The 21,394-nt window shown below is 48.5% G+C and overlaps 15 protein-coding genes across 15 annotated transcripts; 8 read left to right on the forward strand and 7 right to left on the reverse strand.

Moving 5' to 3' along the window:
- Positions 1-158: 158 nt before the first annotated feature.
- Positions 159-743, reverse strand: NEMAJ01_0132 (RNA-binding protein PNO1; the record flags this gene model as incomplete). Its single annotated transcript, XM_047913970.1, has 1 exon — positions 159-743. The coding sequence occupies one exon, from the start codon at positions 741-743 to the stop codon at positions 159-161; it is 585 nt and encodes a 194-aa protein (XP_047769927.1).
- A 112-nt stretch (positions 744-855) lies between these two features.
- NEMAJ01_0133 (uncharacterized protein) lies at positions 856-1,428 on the reverse strand (the record flags this gene model as incomplete). Its single annotated transcript, XM_047913971.1, has 1 exon — positions 856-1,428. The coding sequence occupies one exon, from the start codon at positions 1,426-1,428 to the stop codon at positions 856-858; it is 573 nt and encodes a 190-aa protein (XP_047769928.1).
- A 95-nt stretch (positions 1,429-1,523) lies between these two features.
- NEMAJ01_0134 (uncharacterized protein) lies at positions 1,524-2,054 on the reverse strand (the record flags this gene model as incomplete). Its single annotated transcript, XM_047913972.1, has 1 exon — positions 1,524-2,054. The coding sequence occupies one exon, from the start codon at positions 2,052-2,054 to the stop codon at positions 1,524-1,526; it is 531 nt and encodes a 176-aa protein (XP_047769929.1).
- A 271-nt stretch (positions 2,055-2,325) lies between these two features.
- On the forward strand, positions 2,326-3,336 carry NEMAJ01_0135 (pyruvate dehydrogenase E1 component beta subunit; the record flags this gene model as incomplete). Its single annotated transcript, XM_047913973.1, has 1 exon — positions 2,326-3,336. The coding sequence occupies one exon, from the start codon at positions 2,326-2,328 to the stop codon at positions 3,334-3,336; it is 1,011 nt and encodes a 336-aa protein (XP_047769930.1).
- Positions 3,337-3,388: 52 nt separating this feature from the next.
- Positions 3,389-4,459, reverse strand: NEMAJ01_0136 (mannose-1-phosphate guanylyltransferase; the record flags this gene model as incomplete). Its single annotated transcript, XM_047913974.1, has 1 exon — positions 3,389-4,459. The coding sequence occupies one exon, from the start codon at positions 4,457-4,459 to the stop codon at positions 3,389-3,391; it is 1,071 nt and encodes a 356-aa protein (XP_047769931.1).
- Positions 4,460-5,348: 889 nt separating this feature from the next.
- NEMAJ01_0137 (U3 small nucleolar RNA-associated protein 24) lies at positions 5,349-5,897 on the forward strand (the record flags this gene model as incomplete). Its single annotated transcript, XM_047913975.1, has 1 exon — positions 5,349-5,897. The coding sequence occupies one exon, from the start codon at positions 5,349-5,351 to the stop codon at positions 5,895-5,897; it is 549 nt and encodes a 182-aa protein (XP_047769932.1).
- Positions 5,898-6,252: 355 nt separating this feature from the next.
- On the forward strand, positions 6,253-7,521 carry NEMAJ01_0138 (glutathione reductase (NADPH); the record flags this gene model as incomplete). The annotated part of the gene is made up of 1 exon (XM_047913976.1): positions 6,253-7,521. The coding sequence occupies one exon, from the start codon at positions 6,253-6,255 to the stop codon at positions 7,519-7,521; it is 1,269 nt and encodes a 422-aa protein (XP_047769933.1).
- A 160-nt stretch (positions 7,522-7,681) lies between these two features.
- Positions 7,682-9,016, forward strand: NEMAJ01_0139 (glutathione reductase (NADPH); the record flags this gene model as incomplete). Its single annotated transcript, XM_047913977.1, has 1 exon — positions 7,682-9,016. One exon carries the CDS (start codon positions 7,682-7,684, stop codon positions 9,014-9,016), a length of 1,335 nt encoding a protein of 444 aa, XP_047769934.1.
- A 27-nt stretch (positions 9,017-9,043) lies between these two features.
- NEMAJ01_0140 (transcription initiation factor TFIID subunit 13) lies at positions 9,044-9,352 on the reverse strand (the record flags this gene model as incomplete). The annotated part of the gene is made up of 1 exon (XM_047913978.1): positions 9,044-9,352. One exon carries the CDS (start codon positions 9,350-9,352, stop codon positions 9,044-9,046), a length of 309 nt encoding a protein of 102 aa, XP_047769935.1.
- Positions 9,353-9,984: 632 nt separating this feature from the next.
- On the reverse strand, positions 9,985-10,650 carry NEMAJ01_0141 (uncharacterized protein; the record flags this gene model as incomplete). The annotated part of the gene is made up of 1 exon (XM_047913979.1): positions 9,985-10,650. The coding sequence occupies one exon, from the start codon at positions 10,648-10,650 to the stop codon at positions 9,985-9,987; it is 666 nt and encodes a 221-aa protein (XP_047769936.1).
- Positions 10,651-10,683: 33 nt separating this feature from the next.
- NEMAJ01_0142 (NAD+ kinase) lies at positions 10,684-11,634 on the forward strand (the record flags this gene model as incomplete). The annotated part of the gene is made up of 1 exon (XM_047913980.1): positions 10,684-11,634. The coding sequence occupies one exon, from the start codon at positions 10,684-10,686 to the stop codon at positions 11,632-11,634; it is 951 nt and encodes a 316-aa protein (XP_047769937.1).
- A 37-nt stretch (positions 11,635-11,671) lies between these two features.
- Positions 11,672-13,333, forward strand: NEMAJ01_0143 (uncharacterized protein; the record flags this gene model as incomplete). Its single annotated transcript, XM_047913981.1, has 1 exon — positions 11,672-13,333. The coding sequence occupies one exon, from the start codon at positions 11,672-11,674 to the stop codon at positions 13,331-13,333; it is 1,662 nt and encodes a 553-aa protein (XP_047769938.1).
- Positions 13,334-14,759: 1,426 nt separating this feature from the next.
- Positions 14,760-16,709, reverse strand: NEMAJ01_0144 (DNA replication licensing factor MCM3; the record flags this gene model as incomplete). Its single annotated transcript, XM_047913982.1, has 1 exon — positions 14,760-16,709. The coding sequence occupies one exon, from the start codon at positions 16,707-16,709 to the stop codon at positions 14,760-14,762; it is 1,950 nt and encodes a 649-aa protein (XP_047769939.1).
- A 23-nt stretch (positions 16,710-16,732) lies between these two features.
- NEMAJ01_0008 (uncharacterized protein) lies at positions 16,733-16,882 on the forward strand (the record flags this gene model as incomplete). The annotated part of the gene is made up of 1 exon (XM_047913846.1): positions 16,733-16,882. The coding sequence occupies one exon, from the start codon at positions 16,733-16,735 to the stop codon at positions 16,880-16,882; it is 150 nt and encodes a 49-aa protein (XP_047769803.1).
- Positions 16,883-17,329: 447 nt separating this feature from the next.
- Positions 17,330-21,370, forward strand: NEMAJ01_0145 (transcription initiation factor TFIID subunit 2; the record flags this gene model as incomplete). The annotated part of the gene is made up of 1 exon (XM_047913983.1): positions 17,330-21,370. One exon carries the CDS (start codon positions 17,330-17,332, stop codon positions 21,368-21,370), a length of 4,041 nt encoding a protein of 1,346 aa, XP_047769940.1.
- Positions 21,371-21,394: the final 24 nt, after the last annotated feature.

Genomic DNA, 21,394 nt, shown 5'->3' on the forward strand with positions numbered 1-21,394 from the left:
GGCGTGCGGCACCCAGCCAAAAGGCTACACGCCCGCCTGCATTACAGCATAAACACGTTGGTTCTCTTTATTCTTAATACGCGCTCTGCATTTTCCAGCTTTTCTATGCGCTGTGCCTTTGTGCTTCTGCCTTCTGAAAGGGGCAAGACTCCCCTGCTTTACAGCCGGCCCTGCACCTTCTTGGATATAATCCGAAGATCCGAGCAGACCTTTGAGGGCTGCGACCCCATGATCAGCTTACTTATGGCAGTCCGGGCAAGCGCTATGTTTGTGTCCGTTCCAAGCACCCGAATGTTCTTGTCTTCTATGACTATTCGGGTTTCAGTGATCAGCTCTATATTGTTCTTGATCTTCCCCTTGGTTCCAGCGACTCTTCCAATTGCACGCCCGATGTGGCTGTGCCGCAGTATTCGCACGTCCTCCAGAGAGAAGCAGTTCACGTACAGCGTGTCGTCTCGGAGAATGGTCAGCGCGTCCTCGGGCGAGAACCCTAGAGTGACTGCGGTGATAAACTCTTCTGCTCGCTGGATGGAGACCGGGCTAAGCGTCTCCTTGCACGTTCGGATCTCTATGCACTTCCTGGCCAAGTTCATGCGGATTTGGAGATTGCACTGCATAACCACAGGCGTGTATATTTTCATCCACTCCTCCTTGATCATTTTCATCTTTCTTGCTGGAACAGGGATGCTTCTCATTTCAAACGGCACCTCTTTGAGCTTTTCCTGCACATGTTCAGTGCTCATAAAAATTCTGCGGCAAAGGCAAATATTTACGCACAAGCGCCGCTGCGAAAGGCGCAAACAGCCTCTGCAAAAACCCGTGCAAAAATCTAATACGCCTCCCCTTTATTTCTTCTTACATTTTCCGCGTGCTGTAGAATGTTTTAACAGCCTCTGTGTGGACATAGTACAGCGCCATCAAGCACAGGCCCACCTCAAACAACGTAAGTTTCTTTATCCAGCTCTTTGTGTTTTTTGCCTTCTCTAAGTGCTCAATCTGCCTGGTGAGGAGAGACTTGTGCGAGCTGATGATTCTTCGCAGAAGCTCTTCAAGGTCCTTCCCCAGGTTTGTCTCAACCTGCGATGCAAACGGCCCTTCGTCTGTCTCTGGGAGAATCACCGTGAAAAGAATCGTTCTTTTCGATGGGTTTTCCAAAACCAAGTTGTAGTCTCCAGTTTTCTCGGGTATAAAAGACATTGCCATTTCCGTCTCGTTTTCAAACTTAAACGTGCGTATCACCCCCTTTGAGGGATTCTTTAGATAGAGCACCCCGTCGTCTATTTTTTCGCCGGACACGTTCATTTCTAGCCTTGTGGACCTGCCCTCAGTTAGGCGCAGCCCCAGCGTGAAAACTTTGTCTCCAGACACGTGGAATGTCTCGCATGTGCACATTCCCAGGAATAAAGCAATCCACAGCAGTATGTTCATTAAAAAAATAAAAATACGAACAATAAATAGACACGCCCAGCCTGCGAACAGCCGACTGGCCAATCTATGCTCCTGCACACTTTTGGGTCATACCTTTATTTTACGTCGTAGAGGCCTTTTCGGATCAGGCCTCTGAATTTGTTGAGCATCAGAGCGTTCTCTCTGTAGACTCCCCGTATGTCGATTGTGGTTTTGCTGGGGATTTCCTTCTTTTCGGTGTACATAAGAACTGTGTAGATTGGCGAAATTCCCTCCAGGAAGGTCATGACTTTTATGAACTCGCCTCTCTGGCTGCGCCCCAAAAAGATGTAATGGAAGAAGAACTTCACAACAAGGCTTTCTATGTACGTGGCCCCCCAGAAAAGCCCAATCATAAGAGCAGTCACTGTTTTTACCCACTCTGCCTCGCACTTTCTGGTGAGGAAAAACAAGCCCAGAGCCAAGCCCGTGGAAAACACGCCCGAGGCTATCTTTACGTTTGCATGGCTCTGTGACTCCTGATAGTTTTCCACGCTCAAAAGGTATTCTCTGATCGAGTGGTCCAGCTCGTCCTTTATTGTGCAAAGGTCGTACAGGTGGGCATGCACTTCTTTTTTTTCTGGCAATACGCTCTCCGCTGCCTTCATAAATAATTTTCATTTTGAAAGCACATAAATCGAAGGCACGGGCCGCGGAGCAAAAAAGGGCGACTCCGGGAATTGAACCCGGGACCTCCTGCACCCAAAGCAGGAATCATACCACTAGACCAAGTCGCCTCCACAAATATCAAAAGAAAGTCGCTCTGCAACGGCTGTGCTGCAGGACGGGCGCTTCTGCAGAGGGCTCTCGAGCAGCCCAATGTTCTTTTTTTGGATAATTGCAATTAGGTGGTATTTATCCTTGGGATCCTTTTTCCTTATGAAATGCAAAGTCTCTGAGGTGATTAAGAAAGTGCTTGAGCAGGAAATGGAGCGAGACAGCTCTGTGTACATTCTGGGCGAGGAGGTTGCTGTGTACGGAGGCGCGTACCAGTGCACTGCAGGGCTGCTCGACAAGTTTGGGTCTTCTCGCGTGGTGGACACGCCCATCTCAGAAATGGGCTTCACAGGGATGGCTGTTGGGTCTGCTTTTATGGGGCTTAAGCCGGTCTGCGACTTTATGACGTTCAACTTTGCGCTGCAGTCCATGGACCACATAATCAACTCTGCTGCAAAAACCCTCTACATGTCGGGCGGCCGAATCAAGTGTCCGATTGTTTTCCGCGGCCCCAACGGGTTTGCATATGGCGTGGGCGCGCAGCACACACAGGACTTTACAGGGTTTTTTGCCGCTATCCCCGGACTAAAAGTGGTCATTCCGTACTCCGCGAGGGACCACGCAGGCCTTCTCAGAAGCGCGATTCGGGACCCGAACCCTGTTGTGGTGCTGGAGAGCGAGATTCTCTATCCAAAGCAGATGGAGTTTGACGAGGGCGTGGTGTATGACCCGGAGTTCCTCCTTCCTTTGGACAAGGCCATTGTTGAGGTGGAGGGCAGCGCAGTCACCATTCTTGGGATTGGGCTGACCGTTGGGCTGTGCCTGGAGGCGGCCAGGGCGCTCAAGCAGCAAAACATCTCAGCCGAGGTTATAAACGCAATATCTGTCAACCCGCTTGACATTACTACCGTCCAAAAATCTGTTGAAAAAACAAAAAATCTTCTTATTGTGGACTATGCATGGCCAGAGTGCGGAATTGCCTCTGAAGTGGCAGCCTCTATTTCCTCCCGCCTGTTTGGCATGCTGGACAAGCCTGTGCACACTCTGTGCAGCAAGAAGATACCCACTCCGTACGCGAAGGAGCTGGAAAGCGCAATGTATCCCAGCGTGGACGACATTTCAACAGCTGTGTACTCTCTGCTGAATAAAATGGGGCAGGGAAATAAAAACTAGGCGACTAAATACATTTGCATTTTTATTACAGAAAATTCATGTTTAGACTTCGCTATGCAACCGGCGTGTCCTCTGTTCCTATTTCACTGGGGCGCGGCGAATGCAGGAGAACGTGTAAGTTCACGAGGGTGTTTGGCTGGATTTTTCCTCCGGTTATGTATATGCCCTCCTGCACAGAGACGTTCGCGCCCAGAACCGAGTAGTCCTCAATCCGGGACCATCTCCCCACAACAGCCCCCCACCCAATGATGGAGTTTACAATGAGCGCGTTCTTTTTTATGCATGCGCCTTCAAAAACGATCGAGTTTTCTATTTCCACGCCCTCCTCGATTTCCACGCCCGGGCCAATTGTTGTGTTTTTCCCTATCATTGCGCCGGGGGAGATTCTGGCCGTTTTGTCTATCATGGACAGGTCCGGGTTGTTTTGGTGGTACAGAATATTTCCAAGCACATAGTCTTTTGGCTGGCCAATGTCCATCCAAAAGCCTTTCAGGTCAAACGTCTTTACAATAGCGTGTTTTATCATGTGCGGCAGCACGTCTTTTTCTATTGACATGGGCTTGTCCTGTATGTAGTTTAGCACGTTTCTGCCGAATATGTACACGCCTGCGTTTATTCGGTTGCCCACAAACTTTTCAGGCTTTTCTACGAACTGCACCATCCGCGCGTCTGCATCCGAGACAATCACCCCGTACTTCTCAGGCGCCTCCACCTTTGTTGCAAGGATGGTTCCGTCTCCGCCGTGCTTCCTGTGGCTCTCCAGCATCTCGCTGAACGGAAACTTGCAGATTACATCGGAGTTAAGCACAAAAAAGGGCTTGCGCTCGTTTTTAAGGACCTCTCTAAGAAGAGCCAGCGGGCCCGCAGTCCCCATGGGAGAGCTTTCCACAGAGTATGTTATTTTTACGCCCAGGTCCTGCTCGTATCGGTGCAGATACTCTTTGATGTTTTCTTGCATGTGCCCCACAGCCAATATCACTTCTGTGACTCCAGCCTCCACAAGCGCCTCTATCTGGTGTTTTAAAATAGGCTTGTTTGCGAATGGAATCAGCGGCTTGGGCTGTGTGTGTGTCAGGGGCTGCAGCCGCGTCCCCATTCCTCCCACTAGTATAATACCTTTCATACAAGCCAAAATAAGCTCTTATATTTATATTTCATTAATAATTAGATGTTTAATTTCCATTGTTTACATACATACTGTGTTTGGGGCCAATTGCAGGTTTGATAAACAAACACGCGCGCGTGCTTTGTTTTCATGGCAGCCGCCTATGTGCTGCCAGCGCGCCCTGATATACGCCCCTTTGCATGCCACTGCGCTTTCGGTCTTATTCTCCTCTCTGGCTTTGCACAAGAAAAGATCGTCTTTCACGGAGAAGTGCTCTAGACCTTCAAAAACTGCAAATTAGAGCACCGTTCTTATAGTGTTCCCTAGAGAGCCACATGCCACGCTTTTTCTGGCGCATATCAAAGATCTGTGCTGCCACATCAATATGCGTTATAGATAATCGTTGCCTGTTTCAGGGAAACGTGTGTGCGTGCATATGTATTTTCCTTGCAGCATAAAATCTGATCTGGCCTGCCTGCCCCTGAGGCCTGCCGCGCCGCTTTGTGGGTGTAGGTGCAGATTCTTGCTGTTTCTCTCTGCCGGCCATGCATCCTGCCTTCTTAGCACTACTCTTTGGCTGCAGGGATGTGTTTATTTTTCTTCCTTCTTCAAATAAAAAGCGTACTCTTGACTTTGCTTTATACGTTTTCAAAATGTTCCCAGAAGCACTGGATAGGCGCAGAGCAAAGGAAAAGTGCATAGACCCAGAACGCGTGGACAAGGCCTATAATACTGTGCTTTGGGCTTCTAGCTACTAAAACCAGGGGGAACACGTGTGTTAGACAATGCCTCTACTACAGAACAATGCATGCTCACAGCTGTGGGGCTTAGGCCGGCCTGTTCTGCATTGCTCCGCTTTCTGGCAGGCCAGCGCCAATTTTAACTTTCGCACAGAAGCAAAAAATTTATGGCTGGAAAGAAGAATGCAAGCCGGGTCAAGACCATGCGAAAAAGAATAGATAAACCGACGGAGGTGAAGAAAACCCCCGAAATACGGGAAGACGAAATAAACCCCGACCTGCGAAGATACTTTGACATAAACCACAACTTGAGCCCGCCATACAACATCATACTGGACACAAACTTTGTGAACATGTCGCTTAGGAGAAAGCTGGACATAGAGCCAGAGCTTATCTCCTGCTTGTACAGCAGAGTCAACATGTTTGTTACCGACTGCGTGGTGGCCGAGATGGAGAAGCTTGGAAAAGTGCACATGCTTGCGCTGCGCGTGATAAAGAGCGAAAAGTTCAAACGGCTTACGTGCGACCACCCGGGAATATATGCAGACAACTGCCTCGTGGACAGAGTGAAGCAGCACCCTTGCTATGTTGTTGCCACGTGCGATAAAGAGCTGAAGCAGCGGCTTCGAAGAATTCCAGGTGTTCCAATTCTTTCGGTGCAAGGCATGAAGTACTCGGTGGAGTCCCTTCCTGCTACAGGGCTGTTCAAGTTCTAAGTAAAATAGACAGAGAAGATGCAGCTGCATGTTTTCAGAAGCTGGCGTGCATGCCTAAGAAAGGAGCCCTGGCATCTACAAGTTTCTGTCATGTGCAAGCGCCCGTTATGCACTGCAGAAGATTCCGGCAGCGCAGGAAATAGAGGGGCTGCGGTGTGTAGAGTCAGTTGGGCGCATTGGGCAGCGCCCTGAGCACATATTATTTAGCTCTATACAGTGCAGCGATAAAAAGCTCGGCGTGCCCTTGGCAGACCCGGGCCGTCTAGAAATTGCCGTGCGGAAATACCTGCCAGCTGAAATGTAAACACGCCGGAACAACTTTAAATAAAATCGCATTTTGCTCTTTGAGTTTTTAATGCAGCAGAAGGCGAAAACATTCATAGAGGAGATTATGGGATGCTCAACTTTGATTGTAAATGGAGGGTCTTTTGGGGGCAGGCTGAAATACGAGCTGGAAAAAAAGGGCGCTGGTAAGGTGTTCGAGATTTACACGGAAGATTATACAGAGGACAGGAATCTGCTGTATAAAGCATGCCTGCACGCGATTGCATCTGCAATAGACAGAAAGCAGCACTATACAGACTACTCAATGCGGATTGAGGGCTCTGCCAGGATAGACTGGAGCGATATCAGAAAGCGCGTGCAGGAGAGGGCAGAGAGAATGCACGGGGAAAGAAAGCCTAAGGCCCGGGGCTTGGTGGAGGAGAAAGATGGCAAGGTGTACATTGACGGGAGGAGGTGTGCGTCCAAGAGCGTTGTAATAGTGGAGAGCCAAAAAAGCAGCGCGCCCACGTTCAGCAATGTCTGGATCTGGCTAGCTGAGCAGGAGGGGGTTCCAGGCTGCGTCTTTGTCCAGGGAAACAACAAGCATGCCGTAGAAGCTGCGTCGATTCTCTCTGATCTGGGGAGCAAAGTCTATCTTGCAACACAGAAAAAAGAGCTGCTTTGCGACTATGAGAAAAATATTCGCGAGTCTGTGAAAACTCTTCTCCTGGAAAAAGGGGTTGTTATTTTCTTCGAGAGCAGCGTGAAAAGCGTGAGCACAGAAAAAAAGACAAGCATTGCTGTTGAAATGTGCACCGGCGCCGAGCAGAACATTTCTGGCATAGACTTGTTCCTGGCCGAGGCAGAGTATGCAGAGACAGAAACAACAGCAGAGGGGCAGACTGTGGTAAGAGTGGCGGAGCCTAGGCAAAAAATTGGCATGGCTGAAGTCTCTGTTCTGCGGAAAATATGCCCCGGAATTTTTCCAGAAGGCGAGCAGTACATGCCGTTTGTGCCTAGTTTTGTGTACACAAGCCCCCCTGCAGCCTCTGTGGGGTACACTCAGGAGGAGGCCGAAGAACTTTTTAGTGGCGTGCGAGCGGCAAATCCAAAGTTCCGAGGCCTGTTCTATGCCGTTTGCAGCCATAAGGTGCCGACAGACTATAAGCTTGTCTTTGCCAGCTTCTCTGAGGGCCACTTGCGGAAAGAAAAAATAGTTGGCATGCATCTGTTCGGGCCTGGAAGCATCGACGCAATTAAGGGGTTTATAGGGACCTTCCACTGCGACATATCGCTTGAAGAGATTTTGAAAACCATCCCGATACACCCAACGTCGTCCGAGGAAATAATAACAGGATAGTGTGCGCCCCTGCATCGCGCATACGCGGATAGGCAAGGACTATTGGTCCGCTGCCGAGCATTGCGCAGGAGGGCGCTAGAGAATAAATGGAAGTGTGTATTTCAGAGGCTCTATTGGGCAGAGGGCTTGGGCTTATTACGTTTTGTTTATTTTTTCAAGAATGCACGATCTTATTGTGGTAGGCGGAGGCAGTGGTGGGCTTTCTCTGTCAAAGCGAGCTGCGTGTTTATATGGAAAGCGCGTGCTGCTGGTGGACAGAACCGTTTTGGGAGGGACGTGCGTAAACACGGGATGCATACCGAAGAAGATGCTTTATAACGCAGCAAACCTGCACGCAGAGGCTCGGGTTCTCTATAGAAGCGCACGGGTGGAGTTCAAGTGGGCCGAGTTTAAAGAAAAGAGAAGCGTGTACATAGAATTTCTCAATGGCATGTACACAAAAAGAAACCAGAAAGACGGCGTGGATACTGTTACGGGGGACGCCTCTATTAAGGATGGCGCTGTGGAGGTGAACGGAGTTAAGTACAGCGCAGAGACCGTTGTGCTTGCAATGGGGTCCAAGCCCAGAGTCCTGGAGGTCAAGGGAAAAGAGCACTTTCTAACCAGCAATGACTTCTTTATGTTTGAGAGTGTGCCAAAGTCTGTTCTGATTGTAGGAACAGGATACATTGCTGTCGAAACAGCGTTTGTCCTGGCAGAGTTTGGGTGCAAAGTGACTCTGGTGGCCCGGAGAACGGGAGTGCTCCGAGCGTTTGATGAGGTTGTCCAGAGGGAGGTGCATGCGTCTCTGTTGTCAAAGGGGATCCAAGTTCTGGAGCGAGCCACTGTGTCTTCGATGGAAGCAAAAAACGGGGAGGTTCGGGTTACGCTCTCCTTGGAGGACGGGCAGAAAGAGACAAAAGTCACTGCCGAGAAGGTGATATGTGCTACAGGAAGAGTAGCCAACACAGAGGCCATCCACATGCAGGCCATAAAGGCAGACAGCAACGGGTTTGTGTGCACCAACAAGACGTTCAAAACCACGGTGGATGGGGTCTATGCCATTGGAGACATTACGATGGAAAAGTACATGCTTACGCCCGTGGCAATATTCTGTGGGAGGCGCTTGGCAGACTACCTGTACGGAAACACAACAGACAACATAAAGAAGCTGGTGGACGCCGTTCCGACTGTTGTTTTCTCGCACCCTCCTGCAGGCTCTGTGGGATACGCCAAGGAGGACTCCGAGATTGCTGGGAAGCTGGTTTCTGTTGAGTGCATAGAAACATTCCACCCTCTCTCTATATTCAGTGACAGGAAGAATGCATACAAGTTTGTCTTCGACAGCGAGACAAGCGAGCTGTATGGCGTTCATGTGCACGGGGCTGAGTGCGACGAGATACTCCAGGGGTATGCTGCGTTGGTTCGAAGCCGGATCAAGTATGCGGATATGAAAGAGTACACAGCAAAAATAGGCGGGACCATGGAAGACATTCTTTCTGGGGTGTTTGAATAATAGCCTCTCACAAAATATACACGTTTATTACTCCTTTTCAATTGCATCATATTCAAAGGGCTTTCGGGCCTTCTTTAGCTCTTCGTTTGTCACCAAAAGCTCTTTGGCTCGGGTGTACTTCCTTCTGTCTCTTTTTATTGTGTACAGAAGATCGTCAGTTTTTGTTCGCCCTCGAGACTTTGACACGATCTTTGCCTTCTGCAGAATGTTCGTCAAATAGTGGCACAAATAGTCGTGTATCACCATGGCAGAATCTAAGCGTGGATTCACAGTGTCTCCAAGAGAGTACATCAGCATTCGTATCTCTCGTATGAAGTTCGGCTTTCTCTCTTTCATTAAAAAAATTAGAGTTTTCTGCGTAAATAAGTCCCTAAGCAGAGTTCTATTGAGTGCGTTTCCTCGAGAGGCCGCGCCCCTGAGAGAAAGCAAAACCGTGGCTGCATTAAAGAATTGTTGTAGCACGCTCTAAACGAACACGGTTTCCACTACGCAAGAAACTCGGCCAGTTCCCAAGCTCTGAGCAGCCGCAGACTTTTCTCCTTACTCTCCATAGTTGCCTCTTTGCGGAATATTGCGCGTCCTTTCTTTGAGCTTGCAAATTTAGCACGGGGGCATGCGCATATTTTGCACCGCCCCGGCCTCTTTACACTTTTGCAGCAGCTCTGGCACTGCCTTTGTGCGTGGCAGCCCGCAAGGAAAAAGAAGCCTCCAGGAGCTCCTTTCCTGAACGCACAGCTTAGATGTTGTGGCCGGCAGCCTGGAAGTGCATGGCATGCGTTGACTTGCCTTCAGATTTTGTTGCACTGGAACACTTCAAGCCAGCATAAGCACGCAGTTCTGAGGCAGCATGCATGCATTTCCCAGCACAGGCAGAAGAAGGAGCGAGTGCAAGGATTGCAGCAGATTCCGATGACTTCTGCAGTGTGCCAGCGCCTGGTCTTGCTGCGATGCTCTTTTGGCAGTTTCCACTAAACTCCACTGTCTTTGTATATTTCTTGTCGGTGCTTAAACTCTCTGGAGTTGTGCATGTTTACGTGTATTCTTCCACGAGCCCGTGGGTATGCTATGTTGGCTGTGTACTCCACGTACACATTCCGCACATGTGCAGGAAGCAGAGACAGATCCAGACTCTCTTCGTGGTCCCAGGGGCTTTTGTGCCTTGTGTGCACGTCAATAAGCCGGTAGAATAGAGTCTCCTGCCCAGTGTTCTTTTTCGGCTTTTTTATGTTTGCCAGATACTCTTCAAATAAAAACCTGTATGGAGACGCCATGGCTTCTGCCTGCTTAAACACCTCAATGTTATAGCTGTATGGGGTGGTGTAAACAAATTCCCTAGAGTGGGCGTGCCTAATTAGATCTATGTAGAGCGCGCCTGCGTCTGGATGCGACTGTATCACGGCCAGCCTGGCCATTATCAGCATGCATCTTCGGTACAGCTCAGTTTTGGTGTCTTTGCAGGCTATGTTTCTTAAGTGCTCCGCACACTCGTACGCTGTTTTGTACTTTCTCCCCTGGCAGAGACATTGAATGTCTTTCCACAGAATGTCGGCGTTTGCGTGGAGAGTGTATTTGCACTGCAGGCTATTTTCTGGAGAGAGCTTGAGCACTTCTAGCGAGGATATTTTCAAGCGCATAGAAATATTTTTTTACGTTTCTCTTTTACGCGGATGAAGTGCTTAATAGTGGTTAAAAACGTGCTCTTTGTCAACGAGTATGAAAACCACATAAAGTCCATAGTGGAGGAGTACGCGGACGTGGAGGTAGCCGACATTGTGGGCATGTACAGCAACCAGGAAAAGTATTCTGAAGACTACTCTGCCATCATAACTCTTGCCGGCGACGGAACCATTCTTAAGGTTCTTTCTATATGTACAGATAAGGGCGCGGGCTTTGCAAGCGCAGACTACATAGAGCAGGCAGAGCAGAAAAGATTTCCCATGTATGCAAAAAAATGCAGAAAGCCTAAAAAAGGCGTTCAGACAGACACGGTTCTTCCCCTCCTGTTTGCGTTTGACAATAGCACAAAGGGCAGGCTCTGCAACATAAAAAAGCCGCTGTACGAGCAAGCTGAGCGCCTTCTAAGCAGGCTGCTGGAAGCGCACACAAGAAAAGACACGGAGGCTTTGCGTCTTCTATACGCAGAAAATGCGATCCGAAGGCGCAGGCTCAGTGTAAACGGCTTGGTGGACGCCTTGAATGAGGTGTATATATACCCCCGCGAAAAAGGTCTGCTGGGCGGCCTGACCGTCTCGATCAATGGGGGCGCGGTCTACCAGAATTTCCGGTGCGACGGAGTGATTATAAGCACAGCAACAGGGTCAAGCGGGTACAACGCATCTGCGGGCGGGCCTATCCTATATGGAAGCGTGCACGGGATTACAATGACTTTTGTGTGTGCGTCGGACAAGAAAGTTTCGCCTGTGGTGCTGAGCAGTAGCTGCACAGTGTCCATTGCAAATGCGCTGGATGGCAAAAATGTGCATGCTGTTGTTGATGGGTGTCTTTTTCTAGAGAATGCCGTGTTTGTGGTAAAAACGCAAAAACAGGGGGCGGTGTACTTCGCAGACTTGGGAAACAAAAAGTACTTTGCTGATTTTTTGTCGGCTATCCAGGAGTAAGGGGAAGCGGAATAAATTCAGTGTGAAAAAGGAGCACATGGAAAAAAGAGAACTAAATACAGAGCTTCTTCGAAAAACGGTGAGAGAGCTGCTCTCTATCATGGAAAACGCAGACGTACTGCCAAAAGAGACTTTTCACATTCAAAAATTCTTTTTGGAGCAGAGAAGTAAAATTATACAACTGGGAAAACTCGTTGTTGTTTTGTCCGGAATTCCAGAAAACTCCAAGGAGGCCCTCAAGTTCGGAAGGCTTCTGGTTTCAAACTACATATGCAGCAATGTGGTGAGCATTGAGTTTCTGAACAGAGCACTTACGTGCGAGCTGGAGAGTGAGGGCTTGCTAAAGGAGGAGATCATTCAATTTGTAAGCAAATCCTTGGCGTATCTGAAAAAAGACAAGAAAGACTTCTTGAGGACCATTAAAAAGGAGAAGAGCGTGCTGAAACGGCTGAAGACTTCCGAAAAGGCCGCGCGCAGTAACCCGGAGTGGAAGAGCGAAATAGAGACCCTGGAAGAGCGAATAAGGAACATTTCGCTGATTATTAGAAACAGAGCTGCACCGAAAAAAGAGACTGCAAAGCCTCCAAAGGACCGCGGGTTTCGCGATCTAATATACAGGCTTTCTAGACTAAAATGCTTTTGCAGCTTTAAAAGGAAGGCCAAGGTGTCAAAGTACGACGTTCTTCGGGAAGTCACACTGCACATGCTGGAGACCCAATCCATATGCTACATTTCCATTATACCCTTCATGTGTAAAGACCGGCAAAAGATAAATATTGAAATGTGCTCGCCCCTGGGCATAGAGCCCGGGTTTATAGGCAAGGCAAAGAAGTATATAAAGTATACTCTGCAGGAGCTTGCAAAGAGCTGCCCAAGAGATGCGGCCCGCCATGTTCGAGCGTGTGTCGCCGAGTACAGGAAAACCGGAGACTTTGAAAAGACAAAGCTCAGAGATGCTCTTATGGCTCTTTCTCCGTCAAGGACCAGCACAATTGAAAAGGTTGTAGAGTCGCCTACGAATAGAATTTTCCACATAAACATTATTCGGATTTTGTACCTTTTGATACACGACTCGGCGTTTAACAAGATACAGCAGTATAAGAAACTTCACAGCGTCGGCACGAACACGCTAGCCATATTTGTTAGGGAAAACAGAATATACCACAGAGCTCTTATTCGGCGCTATGCAAGCACGCCAAAAGATGCGCCGCTGGAAAGAGTGAGCGAAGACGGGGGCCAGAGCCTGCACTTTTTGGTGCGGAGCAAGGCCTTTGCAGACACATTCTATTTAACGCGGACCATATCCGATGGCATATTTACTGCAGACGGAATTTTGTCAAGTTACTACAGAACATACCATGTGCTAAGAACATCGATTCTTGCAAGCCTCTTAGACATTCTAACAAAGAAGGTGTCGGCTATTGTGTGTGCAAATATTGACAGCCGAGCGCGGAGAGACCGAAAATGCAGCGCCGACAAGCTGCATAGCATAGTAAAAAGGAGGATTCTTAGCCTTCTGCACGTAATGACGATTAGGTTCCTAAAGACCAAAAACATTTCTCCAAGAGAGTTTGTTTCTTCCATAAACTTGGACGAGTTTGAGAAAAGAGGAATCCCCGGCTGTCACAAAGAAGTGTGGATGTTCCTTCTGCTGGCGCTTCCTATGTTTGTGTTTTCTGCAAGCATTCTGCGGGTTTAATAAGAAATAAAAGATACCTTTAATGATTGGGCTGCGCTTTCTAACATGTTTGTCTTTGCGCTGCTTTCCTGCCTGCCTAGCTCTTTAGCTTGGCCAGCTCTATGCACGCATGTTTTATGCAAAGTGTCTGTGTGCTTTGTTGGCCCACATATCACTCAATTCGGCTGGCAGAATAAAACCGTGCGCAACTTGGCCAATAAAATGGCATGTTTGGGCATGTACATTTTTCTTTTATAGGGAAAATGCACGTTTTCAAGGCGCTCTAATGCATAGACACAGCCTCTTGCTTGGTGTTTATGGTTTTTCTAGAATATAAGCACTGTCCTGTTCCCGTGGTCTAATGCTGCGTATATGGCCAGCTAGAGACTGCGAGATTTATATTTTTCCAACAAAGCGGATCTAAAATGAAAAAGTGTACAATTTGTTTTTTAGTCCTTTGAATTTATTTATATTTGGATACTTGTTTGCTATGCATATGTATAAGTATAAGTATATGTATATGTATATGAGCAAGTGGATAATAATAGGATATAGATAGTTCGCTGGACTGAGTTTGTTGTAGTTGTTGTTGGTTGATTGTTGAAAGCTTACTGCAGGTGCCAGTAAGGAGCGCGAAGCTTGGGTTAGAAGCCAAGCTGCCACAGATACACATCCCAGAATCGAGCTAGAAAGATATCCGCCGAAGAGTTTAACCTACCTGTAACGAGCAGCACAATGTGTAGTCAGCTCAGGGTGTTTACTTTTTCTTCTTGGTTTTTCTTGGTTTCTTGTTTCTTTACTGAGAGGTAGCCTAGTGTGAACAGCGCAGTGCCATAGTCCACGGCTTTTATGTTTTTATGTGGTTGAGAGATCGAAGAGTTTAGTGCGCCACCTCCGCGACATGCAGAGGTAAGATGTGTATTGTATGATTGCAGGGTTGCTTTCTTTCTCTGAAGTTCAGAAATGCTCGCCCTTAAATAAACAAGAAGTGCAATAAACCCGCATTGGGACAGGACAAAATATGCCTGAACAAGGGAAATAGAATGCCCTCGGCCAGAGTGGACAATTAAATTGCGCATTTAGACCCTTAGAAAGACCGTTCCAACGCTGCTTTAATTTAAGTGCCTAGTCAGCCGTGGGAGAATGAGCGTGGATTGGTGGCGCATGCTTATAAGGTGCAATTATTGAATGAAGAAAGAGCTGATTAGGCGTGCTGAATATTGGGTGTGGCCTTTGAATAGCGGATGAAATGCACTATAATAGATGAAAGAAGGCAGCCCTTCGAAAGAACTGCATGCCACGCTGCCGGGAAACATGCATTGCAAGGCATAGGCTTGCATGCGTATAGATGCGCCAGCGCACCCCAAAACACATACTACTATTAGCTTTTATTAAAACCCCATGGCGCAGGGACACCGCCCAGCTGCCACATTTGAAACTTAAGAGACTACGGGAATATTATCATCCCATCCACTATCTTAATAATTTCTTCTTTCTCGAACTCCATGAGCCCCTCAATCACAGACTCTTTCGACACTTCGCACAGGGAGGCAATCTTTTCAATGGAAACAATTCTGTCATTCGGGTTGTTTTCTCTGTAGGAGTACAAAATTGAGTGCAGGCTTTCCTGGTTTTGCGCCTTCTTCTCTCGAATACGAACGCTCTTTCGCCAGAGCGTGCTCTCCAGTATTTCTACCGCGGCAACTGCATCGTCCAGCTCAATGACAGAGCTTAGCCGGGCCTTTGCATGCGCAGTCGACAGTCGGATAATGCTTTCAAGCAGCCGAGCCGTCACATTTCGGCACAGGCTGGTTTTGTTTTTTTCGCCCTCCTCTCGGATCCGCATGTACTCCACACTGATGTGCTTTACAGCATCCTCAGACAGCTCGGGGTTTATGGCCTTTGCAGCCTCAATGTAGCTTCTAATTTCCTCTCGAGACAGCTCGTTGATGGACCCTTTTCTGCCCATCCGCATGTCCAGAACGTGCTCTGCTATTTCCGAGTCGTACTTCAGCGTGTCTTCCAGTATGTATATTAAATCAAAACGCGTCAGTATAGACTCGGGCAGCCGAATGTTTTCCCGTGGCGACAGGTTGCTCCTGTACTGGCCTGAAACAGGGTTTGCAGCAGCCAAAACCGAACATCTGGCGTTCAGCGTAATGTATATACCTCCTTTTGTAATGGTCACGGTCTGCTGCTCCATGGCCTCGTGGATTGCCGCCCGCTCAGTGTCGTCCATTTTATCAAACTCGTCAATGCAAACAATCCCCGTGTCGGCCAAGACCATGGCTCCCGCCTCTATTTTCCGCGAGCCTGTGTCAGGGTCTGAGACTATTGCAGCAGTCAGCCCCACACCAGAGGCACCTCTTCCTGTGGTTCCCACCGACAGAGGAGAAATGTCCAAAACATACCGCAGAAGCTGGCTTTTTGCAATTCCTGGGTCGCCCACCAAAAGAATGTTTATGTCTCCACGAATGCTTCCTCCCGTGCTCGTCTGGATGGCCTTGCCTCCTATCATCATGAGGAGAATTGCCTTTTTGATTGCAGTGTGCCCATATATGGAGGGCGCAATGTACTTTACTATCCCGTCAATCCCCTCAGCTGCCAGTATGCTCTGGATGGCCTCTGGGCTTGTCTTTTTTTCTTCTTTTTTGTTTAGTATTTCTATGTTGTTTGCTATAACAGTGGTCTTCAGCGTGTCCTGCGTGCTTTTGAGGTTTGAAACACACTTGTAGGTCCCATACACCCGAACTCGATCCCCAGGCTTCACCAGCCCGGCAAGATCGTTCTCGAGCACGATGCTGATGGCGCGAGGCATTTGCCCAGGGAGCGACAGCTCAGGCATTTCCTGCAGAGTTATTGTCTGGTGGGAAATGTACTCGCTGAGCCCGTATTCCAGCTCCAGCGGGTTTCCGTCAAGTGACTGCTTGGGAATGGCTGTTGTTGTGGGCGGCAGGATAGAAAGCGTGCAGCTGTCTCTGTACTCCTTGCTCACAAAAGAGTTGGAAGCCTGTATGTAGTGCACGCTTTTTTTAATTTTCGGCCTGACTATGGAGGCGCTTGTGATGATCCCCTTTATAGAAACCATTTTCCCGATGTAGTTCGACAGAAGCGTTCTGGGAGTGACTTTTTCCCCATGGAGCACTCCAGATATTCCCACGCTCACAAAGGTCTGGGTGTATTCTTGCGCTATTTCCTCAAACGCAGGCAGCAGAGAAATCGCATTCTCCTGCAGGGCGAGAGACAGATCTTTGTTGAATCTTCGAATGTCTCCAATGTCAATTACAATCCTTCGGGGAGGCGGGATGGCCAGCAGTAGAGACTTGTAGCGCTTCTCTCCTCGGGAGCGCTCAAAAAATTCTCTTATTTGCGCTCTGTATACTCCAATTGCATCCATATTGAAAACTTTTGCTATTTTTTATGTCACTTCTTATAAAGCCCCTATTCCAGAATGCAGCCAAGCTAGGCAACAACAGCAAGGCCATAGATGCATACGTGAAAAAATATGTCGAAACAGCCAAAATTGTGGAAGAGGTCCTGCACGAGGCTCTTAGCAAGAGAAACCCGTAATTTTATGAAGATATTTTATGCATGCAGCCACACAGAAGAACAGCAGGCACGCTATTTTATCGCAGAGAAGGCATAGCGTGTGCTGAAGAGCGGCCAACGCGTGCACTTTGGGGCTGCAGGGTTAAGCAAATCCGGGCGCAAAAATGTCTCGTTGACAAAATACTCGCTTGTGCGTGCAGAGAAAGCGTGCAAGGCCGGCAAGAGGTTTCCTGGATGGCAGAGCAGGGCCTTCAGAGCAAATTTGCGCGCGCAGACTTTGCGCTGGGAGGGCGGCACAATTAAAGAGATTTGCATAAATTGAAAAATGTCTCTGCCAAACCCGAGAAAAGCACACGCAGAGCGCCTGCAGTTTCAGAGGGCGTGTGCACGTGCCCATCACAGAGGGGAGGCCCGGCCAGCAAACATCATATTAAAATATTCATATTATACAAAATAATTTTTTATTCCATGAATGTTACTCACCAAAAGAATATTTTGCATTTAAGCACGGCAGAGGAAAGATGCACAGGAACGAGTATATTTAATGTAGATTTGGAAAAAGACGAGCCGCTGGAAATATTGAAGATACAGTTGAAGATATTAAAAATAGAAGTATTGGATGAGGACAATTGGAAAGTTATAGAGGAGATCGAAAGTCCGGTAGTTCCAAAGGCCACAAAGAAAATAAGAATATTATTCGAGATTGAGAGGAACAACCCGGGAATATCCTTCTACAGCACGCCAGACAAGAAGCACATGGAGTTTGTGGGGGAGCCTGTAAACGGGCAGGCGCAGGTTTTGTTTCCTCTTCTGTCCGTAGAGGTGTTTACCATAGAAATGGTCTATATTGTTTCGAGCGAAAAGGGGTTCCAGGTTGCTTCCAGCGGGGTGCTTAGCGGGATATACGATGGAGGCACAACCAAAATGTTCCACTACAAAATAGAAAATGGCCGGCCAAAAGATGTTGTGTTCGCAGGGGGAATGTTTGAGGAAATGCAGTCGGGTAGAGTCTCCATTCTTGTGCCTGAAATGTTTTCGAATAAATTCTCGGTGGGCAGGAAAGAGTGCTTTGAAGTTATTAAGTCCTCGATAGTAACAGCACAGCAGGCACTAGACTATAAGCTCCCGTTTTGCAGGCTGCAGGTCGTGTTTACGCTTTGCAACGTGGTCGGAACGGTGGGAAGAAACTGCGCAGTCCTGAACATTTCGCAGATGATTGTGCCAGAGGCAATTGACCAGTGCTTCTCCAGCATCAAAACCCTGACCAAGATAGTTGCCGAGCAGTACTTTGGCATATTTGCATATTCTTCGTCCGATCTGGACGAATGGATATACACCGGCTTGGCAGAGCATGTGTCGATGTATCTGATAGAGGTGTTCCTGGGAGTCAACGAGATGAAGTATGAGCTCAATCGAAACATCGACTACGTGCACAAAAAAGACATCGAAGAGGCGCCTCTTTCGTCGGCCAGCCGCGCCAGGAGCACGTTCAGGTCTGAGTTTTTCATCAAGAAATCAAGCGCCTTCATAAAGATACTGGAAAACAATCTTACGCGAGCATTCATGCAGAAAATCATGAAGGAGGTTCTGGAGCTGCGGTCTGTCACCACACAGGACCTAATTCGAATCGTAAAGGGCATTACAGGAAAAGACGTTCGAATGCTGTTTGAAGCGTATGTGTACAAAGCAGGGATTCCGACAGTGGTTGCACAGGTTGAGCAGAACAGCCGGGCAGGCGGGTTTTCGATTATGCTGAAGCAGAAAATCCACTCTGTGCACCCGGAGGCCAACAGAAACATTACAGGAAACATATGCATACGGGTGTACGAGAGCGACTCTGTGCTAGATCATGTGCTGTTTATAGGAAGCACGCCAATAACGCACGAGCTGGCGTGCAACCAGAGAAGCCAGAGAAGAAAGCAAAAAGGAGAGGAGGCTGCGTCCCTTTTGTGGGTGAGAATAGACCCGGGGCTGGAGTGGATGAAGGTTTCGGCGGTTGAGCAGGCTGACTACATGTTTGCAGAGCAGCTTGTCAGCGAAAAAGACGTGTACGGGCAGATGGAGGCGCTTGCCGGCGTGCAGAAAAACCCCAGCGAGACGATCTGCGGGATTCTGGAGAGAGTGATGGGGGACCCCCAAATATTCTACAAAGTAAGCATAGCTGCTGGCGTGCTTTTGGCAAAAAGTGTAAACGAAGAGTCTGGATACTTTGGGTTCCAGCGGGTTGTGCAGTACTTTATCAACAGCTACTGCATACAAAACACCACAATCGTGAAGACAAACGACTTTTCGCAGTATCGTATGTACTTCATGCAAAAGAACATTGCGGCTTCAATGTCGCTGTGCCAGCTGGACTCAACGAAGGTTCTAAGCGGAAGAACAATTCGAGCCAAAAACGTGGTTTCCGCGTTTCTGCTGAATCTGATGCGGTACAACGACAACACAGGAAACAACTTCGAGGACTCCTTCTATCTAGCAGACATAATCACGTCGTTGTCGATTGCGCTGTGCTCGGACGCGTATCTGGATGCAAGCCCCTTTGTGATGGAGATGGAGCGGCTTCGAAAGAAAGACTTGCTTTTTCCAAGCCACCAAAACGTCATAACATGCGCAACCATCAAGGCCTTTACGCGGCTGGGCGTGCAGGGGCACGTAGCCGTCTCGCTTAAGGGGATGCTGGAGTACACCATGCCAGAAAACTTCTACAAGGTGAGGATGGCAGCATACGAGTGCATTATTATGCTGCACTGCCAGAAGCTGGATGTTGTTTTGGAGATGGCGCGGTACGAGGAAAGAATTGTGCGCATAAAAATACTTGCTGTGATCAGAGACAGCATAAAGTGTGCAGCCCTGCCTGTGTTTGAAGAGGTGAAGAAGCACCTTCCTGCAGTGCAGAAAATAGGAAGCGAGTTTGCTGGGGACGAAAACGTGGAGAACCTGGTGCAGGAAATAGAGAGTCTTTTGCTGGAGCAGACAGAGCTGGCGTCTGACCTCATAGAAGAGATCGTGCTGCACGACTTAAGCAGCGACGAGGAGGCAAAGACCGTGCCAAGAGTCGTGTTTAAGATATTCAAGCCGCTGCTGCTTCGAATTCCGCTAAGTCCGCTAAGGGCCCTTGAGCAGGCGCCAGAGCCAGAGCCTGTGGAGGCGCAGCCTGTCCATGTGCCGGTGGTCCAGGTAAATGTGGACGACCTTTATGCGGTTGACGTGCACAGGAGCGTGTACTGCCTTGGAGACCCGCAGAAAACAGCGGCATACCACTTCCTGTCGCAGATAAAGAAGAACAAGTCGACCTCGCACATTCTGCAGGCGTCTAAGAAGGTGGAGGCGGCGTCTGGAGGAAAAATTCCGACATTCGAAGACATCGTGATAGCAGCCGAGCATGCGTCCCCGGAAGAGGAGAGAGAAGGATCGCAGAATGCAGACGAAAAAAAAGAAAAAGACTCTGCCACCAAGCAGCCCTCCGAGAACAGGGAGAAGCCAAAGGAGGCGGTAAAAGACATAAGCATAACAATATCGCACACAAAGGAGGAGGAGCTTCTTGGAAACCCGGTAAGGTGCCTGTTCAACGCGTCGGACGAGTATCCAATGGTTGAAATATACAACAAATCGATGTGCATATTCAGAGAGTATTTTAAATACGCACAGTACGACACGTCAATGTATAATACGATAAAATACTTCCAGGCGCACTTTGAGAGAGAGTACACGGCGTTCTTCCAGTCGACAGACGCTGCATTCCACAGAGTGGACGCAGAGACCGTGGACGGAGCCTGTGGGAGAGAGGTGCTCCTGGAGGTTTTGGACAAAATCATGCAGGAGGACACGCATGCAGTGTTTTCAGTTCCCATTAGCACAGACCTGCTTAAGGAATACAAGTACATGGAAATAGTGAGAAGGCCTTTGGATCTGCTGACAATAAGAACCAGCCTGGCAGAGAAGAAGTACCTTATGGTGGAGTGCGTTATTTTTGACATTTTCCAGGTGTTCCTGAACTGCATGGCATACAACCTCCCGAACTCCGAAATATACAACGAGGCAGTTCTGGTAAAGCAGAGGGCAGAGCAGGTGGTGTCTCAGATAGAGGGGAAGTTCACAGAAAAGTGCACGCTCAAGGACGCCCTGAGAACGTTTGTGCCGGACAGCATGGAGCAGGAGTTTGCGCTTTTCTTTGAAAAGGTCAACAAGGACAAGTACCCGCAGTATTATAGCGTGGTAAAGGAGCCTATGTCTTTGTCCGTGGTGAAGGAAAGAATTGAGGACGGGTATTATAAAAACATTGTGCACTTTGAAAGTGACATCCAAAAAATCAACTCCGCAAGCATAGCATACAATGGAGCCCTTTCTGACATCACAAAGCTAAGCAAGATTCTCACGCAGAGAGTGCAGGGCTTCGTGCAGAGCGCGTTTCCGTGGTACAAGAGCATTTTCAGCAAAAGAAGCTTTGGCGCCCAGCAAAGAGCAAGGACAGGCCCCGCCAGCAGCAAAAAAGCAAAGCTCCCCAAATAACCCGACATTATATGCAGCTCTTTG

This window comes from Nematocida major (assembly GCF_021653875.1).
Source record: "Nematocida major strain JUm2507 chromosome Unknown 2424, whole genome shotgun sequence".
NCBI lineage: Eukaryota > Fungi > Microsporidia > Nematocida > Nematocida major.